Source organism: Anneissia japonica, unplaced genomic scaffold (assembly GCF_011630105.1).
Source record: "Anneissia japonica isolate Jap-2015-1 unplaced genomic scaffold, ASM1163010v1 scaffold324_len738069_cov173, whole genome shotgun sequence".
NCBI lineage: Eukaryota > Metazoa > Echinodermata > Crinoidea > Comatulida > Comatulidae > Anneissia > Anneissia japonica.
In genome coordinates this window covers 428,060-436,759 of record NW_022692196.1, presented here as the reverse complement: position 1 = coordinate 436,759, position 8,700 = coordinate 428,060, and the positions used below count along the sequence as shown (strand labels likewise).

The 8,700-nt window shown below is 32.0% G+C and overlaps 1 protein-coding gene across 1 annotated transcript in view; it reads right to left on the bottom strand.

The window, feature by feature from the left end:
• The window catches only part of LOC117100198 (leucine-rich repeat-containing protein 15-like), a 43,420-nt gene that overhangs the window by 33,632 nt on the left and 1,088 nt on the right, over positions 1-8,700 (bottom strand). The window contains exons 3-7 of the mRNA XM_033239791.1: positions 8,177-8,248; positions 5,368-5,439; positions 2,800-2,874; positions 2,357-2,428; positions 2,164-2,232 (exon numbers count right to left, since the gene is read on the bottom strand). Of these exons, the coding sequence (XP_033095682.1) occupies positions 2,164-2,232; positions 2,357-2,428; positions 2,800-2,874; positions 5,368-5,439; positions 8,177-8,248 (360 nt within the window). The remainder of the gene's footprint in view (positions 1-2,163; positions 2,233-2,356; positions 2,429-2,799; positions 2,875-5,367; positions 5,440-8,176; positions 8,249-8,700) is intronic.

The following is an 8,700-nucleotide window of genomic DNA, read 5'->3' as shown; positions in this document are numbered from 1 at the left end:
ACGTTTTAATGAAAATTAAAACAATATTATGTTAAATGGAAGAATGCTAGCTAGCGATTAAAATAATTCGTTTTTTATCGAAGGTAAATGTAGCTAGGGCCTAGAGAATCTACTACTTAGATTGCGATAGAACACACTGCTGCACTGTCGTTGGTTCGTACTGGTCGGCTGGTTAGGTAGTGGAAACACACACCTTCTCTACAGTAGTTTACAATTTTTTTGAACGAATACCGTAGATGTTTTATTAAACAAGTCTTTCCACCGTGTGACGTCGGCGGCCTGAAACTGGCTGGCTGTTTATCTGGCTCTAACTTGGCATCGAACGCAATTAGGAGATTATCGTATCTTGTTTCAAGACGGGTATATCCAGATAAAGTTCGACGTGAACCAGGCTATTATGTTCTTAATTGATTTAATAAATAAAAGCCACAAATAATTTGATTTACTAACTTTCATTATGTAAAAATAGTTATGCATTAACATAGATTAAAAATATGTTACGCCTTACTTATTTTCAATCTATAGTCTTTTTAATTAATTTTCTTTTTTTTTATATTGGAAATTCCGTAGTGCAGAGTAAATTTATCAAAACCCATTAGGTTTACAGTAATATGAAAAAAAAAATTAGTTTATACAGAAATAGAAAATGATCTCAATTTCCAAAGTTAAAGCAAAAGATCTAACCTAAACACACAATATTAGGCAGGATGTATTTGTTTGGAAAAGAACCCACTCTTTTGTGAAATTAAGAGGTTTATAGGTGAAAATTGTAAATTTAGAAATAAGTTTTATTTTTTTCTTTGAACTGAGATCAATATGTGTTTTTTTTTAAATTTCTTTAAAAGCATTTGTTTTTTTTAACAATTACAGCAGATGCAAATAATGTTCTGAGAGATAATAAAAAAACAATGGCCATTGAATAACATTTTTTGATAGTAGAAATAAAAGTTTTAAAAACATTATTTCACTAACCAAGTAGAGGAATGACATACAGTATACAATTTCAAATGAATTAACTTTACATGTTATAAACAATGCAAATAAACAGTAGTTAAAGCATGTGGATCAATTGTGGGTTTGAATCACAAGTTCACGTATGGGAAAAAGGAGAGGCTTACTTTCTCACAAACTTAGCAATAAATTGTCTGCTTAGAGTTTATTCAAAGAAGTATTGCTTTTAGTAAACTGAATAATTAGGAATACATTTATTTAAGCAACTAATTTAGTTGCATACTTTTACTCATCTAAGAAATAAAATGGCGTGTGATTGTGAGGGTAGGGTGATTATGGTAGGATTAAGTAATATTGCTAAATCTCACAAACCTCCCAAAACACACTGTAGAAAATCAAACAATTCAATTGTGATTGACTGACTTGGTATATCAATAAGAAAATTAAATACATTCATAACTATTTTTGGTTAAAATTTAGATTTTTTTATGAAAAAATACTTGCAAATACAACACAAACCTCTAAACACACTGCAGACCCCATCTAAACCATATAATTATGATTGTAGAACTCTCTTTTTCTTAAAAAAAAAAATGAATAATTTGACGTTCATACTATCCCACTGTTTGTGGGGTTTACCAATACACAGATTGAATTTTTGGAAATTGTTGATTCCTCTACCGTGAAATCGGCCACAAGTAAATTAATTTAGTATTAATAAATGCATGATTTATGTTGATTTATTGATTGTGTTGTTGCTATTTTTTAACATTTAAATGGAAAAAAAATAAAGTGTAATTCATGGCTTTTTATTTGTCTTTCAATATTTTATCATTGAACATTGATTCTTGCAAAAAGTAAAATGTAAATGGCAATTTGTTTGATGTTAGATTCCTTTTAAAAACTAAATTATTTAAGATGAAAAAATGCATATATTGACTCAAGAAAATCAGTTTTAATACAGAATTTGATTATTGGGGCCATTTTTACCTACCTGTCATATGGGGCCATTTTTACCGGGGCCATTTTTGCCGGGGCCATTCTTACCGTACACCCGCTTGTATTACATATGAGCACTTTAGATGTTTTCCCATAGTTTATTACTTGCAGAAAACTCATTAACAGACCATTGGCAAGCTGCGGTTAGCGCGAGGGTATGTAGCACACAATTAATGCAAAATCCAAACTTGAATACCACTATACTGTACTTACAAGTTTTTTAACACACGTGACTGAAACACTCTCGGAGGAATGGTTGCAATCGAGTTGTATTGCAAATATCTGTAAAATAAAATGATTGTGATAGTGTGGAAAATATTATTTGAACATTTTTTAAAAATTAATTTACACACACAGACCCCCACACCCACACACATGTACACACACAAAAACAAAATATAATTACACGGATGAGCTGTATCCAAGATTTCTGAAACTCCCTGTTGCTATTTCAGTTAGCGCAAGTACATTTAGAAGTCTGTGGAAATAATTGATAAAATGATGTATCATATCATTTTATGTCATATGACACATTGAGTATATCTCAAAGGCCGTCGTGCCAATTTCTCGTTCATATGGAGTTTAGGACAAGGCTGTGTAGGGAGAGATTCGCCACACCCCCTCACAAGTCTGTTATACCTTCCCAAAATATGCCTGTACCCATTTATATTCCTGGTTAGAGGACAATTCACATAAAGTGCCTTGCCTAAGGACACAAGTGACTTGTGGAGTTAGGGTTTCAAACCCCTGACCTCAAGGGCGTGAGTCCGATCCATACCAATCGCTTCCAATATAATAAACAAGAAGGAAACATCGGGGAAAAGGAAATATAGACAAGTATAAACTTACATCTCACAAGGGCTGGAACCGTTTAGAGAAATCATGTCCTCTTCAATTGTGACAAGATTGTTGTCTCCAATGTTGCTTCATCAAATCAATAAAATAATTATACTTATATTAAAATGTTATAATTCAATGTTTGTTGTAAAGCAAAGTAAGTTTGCCACTACACTTTCAATCAAAATTTTCATCGCCAGATGTTTTACTTGGCTAAGCTAGTATGGTTTATATTATCATTCTTCTGTGATGTTGCAATATCTTATCCAGAAGATCCTTTTTTTAGAGGTGTTTGTAGCAGGGTCGCAGGATGATATCAGTAGCTCAGTACATGTTTACGTTGTTCTCGTATTATCGAATCCACACAGTAGCCTCTTTTATAAATTATTTGTTCTGCCGATCCGGTATGTTGTTATTCATTACATTGCAGATACGGTGTACGGTAAGTATGGCCCTGGAAAAAATGGCCCCGGTAAAAATGGCCCCAAATGACAGGTAGGTAAAAATAGCCTTAATAATAAAATTCTGTATTAAAACTGATTTTTTTTTTAGAATCATATGCAATTCTTTTAACTGAAATAATTTAGTTTTTAAAAAGTAATCTAACATCAAATAAATTGTCATTTACATTTTACTTTTTGCAGGAATTACATATGCAATGATAAAATATTCAAAGATTTAAAAAAAAAAAAAGCCCTGAATAACACTTTTTATTTTTTTCCCCATTTAAATGTTAAAAAATAGCAACAACATAATCAATAAATCAGCATAAATCATGCATTTAATAATACTAAAACAATTTATTTGTGGCCAATTTCACGGAAGCGGAATCACAATTTTCCAGAAATTCAATCCGAGTATTGGTAAACCCCACAAACAATGAGTTTATATGAACATTATTATTATTATTTTTTTTTTAGAAATAGAGAGGTCTACAATCATAATTAAAGGGTTTGGGTGGGATTCGCAGTGTGTTTGGAGGTTTGTGGTGTATTTGCAAGTATTTTTTCACAAAAAGAAATCAACATTTTAACCAAGAAATAGGTTCTTGAATATTTAATTTTCTTATTGATATATCAAGTGAGTCAATCAAAATTGAATTGTTTGGTTTTCTACAGTGTGTTTTGGGAGGTTTCTGAAATTTAGAAACACCATTTAATCCTACCATAATTACCCTACCCTCACAATTACACGCCATTTTAATTCTTAGCATAATTGCCATATTTACATATGTATATATAGTATCTTAGTTTACATTATTTAGTATAGTTTTAAGCACTTAAATTTAGTTGGCGGGGAGTAAAAACCAAGTATGCAATTAAATAAGTTGCTTAAATAAACGCAGGCCTATTCCTAATTATTCAGTTTACCTTAAAAACAATATTTGATTAACAAATTTTGAAGTAAATCTAAGCAGAACATTTATTGCTAAGTTTGTGAGAAAGTAAGCCTCTCCCTTTTCGCATACATGAACTTGTGATTCAAACACACAATTGATCCACATGCTTTAACTATTTTTTATTTGTACTGTTTATAACATGAAATTATTTCATTTTATACTTAATAACAAAAGTGAATTTTGTGGTTATCTATGAGTTGCACATTTTGGTAGTTGAAGTACTGTATGTATGTCATTCCTCTACTTTGTTAGTGGAATAACGTTTTTAAAACTTATTTCTACTATCAAAAAATGTTATACAATGGTCATTGTTTTCCGATAATCTCTAAGTACATTATTTGCATCTGTTGTGAAACTGTATTTGTTATTGATTCAATTCTTGCTTTTTATAGCTAGTATTTAAATATTAGATTAAAAAAAAAATATTATTTCTATTACTGAATTTTTTCATTGGGGCCATTTTTACCTACTTTTCAATTGGGGCCATTTTACTGGGGCCATTTTTTCAGGGGACCATTTTTACCTACATTCTGCAGATACAGTTAAAGTATAAGGTGCTTTTTTACGCTCTCCCTCTACATACTAATTTTATTAGATGATTTATCTGACGATGATCAGCAAATGTTATTAACAATCTGTCAGGCCCATGAAAGAAATATATTTTGGCTTACCAACAAAGAATTATTTTCAATTAAAAAAAAATTAAAAAAATAAAATAAAAAATAAAGTTTCTTTTTCTAATTTCCATTTTGAAAAAAATTGAAGTTTAATATAAAAAAATACAAAATAAAATGAAACAGCAAAGAGGTAGCATACATTCAGAATTTAAAGGTACAAATTCAAAATTGTGTTTAAGAAAAATTATTACACTTATTAGACAACCAATACACGAACTGCTTAGAGAAAACTTATATCATAAGGATTTGAATATTAATTATTTCAAACTCCCCTGAACTTAAAAACCATCTGTGTTTTTTTTTAATGCAAAGAACGAAACTATCAGCCAAGCTATTTATACTATAACTGATAATTTACCCCCGCATAGGGTGTTCCTAGTCTTTTTGTCTACCTTATGGTTTGACAATCACCTGGCTAGGAAAGAATTTGGGACTTGAACGAACCGTCACTTGTTCAAATTTACTGTATGTTGTTTATAATTAATGTGTTCAAAAGACACTCACAGATACGAGAGACCACTTAACATTGTAAATGTGTTTGGTTGAATCTCCTCAATACTGCAGTTTTTCATGGTTCTATGTGAAGAACAGAAAGAAAATAATCAATGAATGAATAAGTCTGAGAATAATTTTGAAAGATACACACTAGCAGTGGCGTAACAGCTGTGACCTCATGAATCTAATGCCAGTAGTATTTGTTTTTTTGCTTTAAATCGGCCAATTATTAGCGAGACGTGTAAAAACATCAGAATATGTTACGTGCACAAACCCTCGAAGACTCTGCTATCAACAAAAGCCAAATACTGTACTGTACATCATGACCTTTTAAGTTTAAAAACTCTTATATAGGGTGATGTATACAAATTCAGGCTTCAGCGATGGACATCACTGTGATTGTGATTGGTGGTTTGAAATCAGCGATTGTGATTGGTGGTTTGAAATCAGCGTAGCGGAATCTACATGTTAAATTTCAAAAACCCTTCAGGAATTTCACCCACCCTCTCTTTCTACCAAATATATGAGGCGTGGAGGCGGTATGAGTTGTAAATACTGTATGAAATTAAATTTTATGTCAATGTGTGTAATTGTTCATAGCAAATATACTGTAACACTATTAAAAATACAACAACTACAGGTAATATATATCCGTGTACATAGCTTAGTCTTTCCTTACTGTTATTCCAATGTTCACTAACCGCGAAGGCTCTATCAACCATGGAGGAATAAGTATCAACTAAACACAAATACTGTACTGTACATGCCGAATGCCGATCTTAAACTCTTAGATAGGGTGATGTATGCAAACTCAGGCCTCAGTGATGGACATCGTTTTGATTGGTGGCTTGAAATCACTATGCTGTGGCTACCGTAGCGGAATTTACATGTTAAATTTCAAAAACCCTTTCACGACGTTCACCGACCCTCTCTTTCTACCAAATATATGAGATTAGAAGGGGGTATGGTAGTTGGTCCTGTCACTCGAAGCCTCTGCTATCAACAAAAGCCAAATACTGTACACCATGATCTTAAACTCTTATATAGGGTGATGTCTGTAAATCAGGCTTCAGCGATGGACATCATTGTGATTGGTGGTTTGAAACCACTAGCTAGCCTAGCGGAATCTACATGTTAAATTTCAAAAACCCTTCCACGTCGTTCACCAACCCACCCTCTCTTTCTACCATATGAGCGTGGAGGCGGTATGAGTTATGAATATGAAATTAAATTTTCTCTCAATGTGAGGTAATGTATGTCCGTGTATAACATTGCTAAGTCTTTCCTTACTGTTATTCCAATGTTCACTAACGGCGAAGGCTTTACTATCAATTAAACACAAGTACATGCCGATCTTAAACTTTTATATAGGGTGATGTATGCAAATTCAGGCTTCAGCTAGGGACATCATTGTGATTGGTTAGATAAGCATATGCGCATCTGTAAAAGCTTAGGAATTGTTCTTTCCGCCAAAACCTATTGCGGACGTAATATTTCCAAGTCTGCTGTGCAGCAAAGTAAATTTCATCGGACTGATTTTGGCTTATGAGGACTACATTTGGCAAGTAATTATGAGGCCAAAGTCAGTCTGCCGGACCGATTTTTACCCCGGACCAAATTTTTCCTGACAGGCCTACATAGATGTAGGTAACATTTCGTTGAAAGATTTCCAAGTGAACAACAGCAATTTGAATTGAATTCGTTTGAGAATTGGTAACCAGTGAAGTTGTTTCAATATTGGTGGAATGTAATCAAATGTTCTGCTCCGTTTTAACATTCAGAACTTTCCGAATTTTCTTAATATTGTTGATATGGAAATACTGTACGTTGATTTTCAGATGTTCTTGACGTGAATATCCATGGGAAACGTATTGCCGAATACAATTCCGAGGTTAAGAGCAATAGGAGAACCAGGAATCAATGTTGAAACAGATTGTAATAAGAAGATGGTTGTGAACCTGGACTGATATTTTGAAGGTATGACCACAAAATCTGTTTTATTGTCATTGAACTTTAGCTTCCCTGTCATCCCGGCTTTGATGTCAGCAATACAAGCATGTTTGATGAAAGCGACATTGAAATGCAATCATCATGTATGAGGAGAGAAAGAAGATGATAAACACCTTACGTAAACTTGTTAAAATTTCAGCCAAAGAAGAATAGCCGAAGTTATGATGAATTAGGAGAAAAAAAAATACAAAAAGGCTGTCAAATATTAATAAAATTTCAAACGAAAATGAAAAAAAACTGTGAAAATTAAGGAAATAAAGAACGAAGTGCAGCCAAACCATCTGGATAAGAAAGTTTTAAACGAAAGAGTTAAATGACAGGGCACAAATATGAAATTACCATTGCTGCCATCCTAAGTTGCAGTATCAGCCGGAAGAGAATGTAAATAAGACAGTAACACCATGCCAAGAACTTAAACACTAGAAAAAAACAAATGATTTTTTGTATATACGACAGAGGGAAGTTTGGATAGGATAATTGTGTTTAGTGCAACGGAACAACATAACCACTGATTTTTAAAACAATATGCTTTTGTTTGGAATGTACTATACTATCAGCGTCTAGGCTTTGCAATTACAGATGAAGATGAAGAAATTATACTGAAAAACAACAATGCTGTGGGAACAATGGCTGAATCTCGGTAGAAATACAAATTTGCTAAGCAGCTACAGAAAGTAAACGTAAGTGAAGAGCCAGAAATAGAACCATACATACATAAGGGTGATGCCTATATATTTTTGTATAGGCCTACTAAATAAGCCCTTATTTTGAGTTTCAAATTAAATGAATTTTAATTTCTGGTACTTACATAAAAGAAAGTTGCATCGTGTCTTTGAATGTTGTGTTCTTGACCACTCTTATACTATTGCCATCTAATGTCCTTAATATAATACAGTGTATTAGTAATATTTAGAAACACATTTAAGCATTTGAACAAAATATATATAATAATTATTATGATAATAATAATAATAATAATAATAATAACGATAATAATAATATATATATGACCTTCGATAATAATGATTATGATAATTATGATAAAACCAATAACAATAACGACAATAATAATAATAATAATAATAATAATAATAATAATAATAATAATAATAATAATAATAATAATAATAATAATAATATCGGACAACGAAAAGAACTGAAATGGATTTAAAAAACGTTATACACACACTAACGGTATCAATATAGACTTGGGACTTATCAGTGAAATTTATCTATGTTTATAATGTGTTTACGGTGGACCGATCCATCCTAATATACTGTCTCTTATACACATCTTTCTTTCCGCCAAAGCCTATTGCGAACGTAATATTT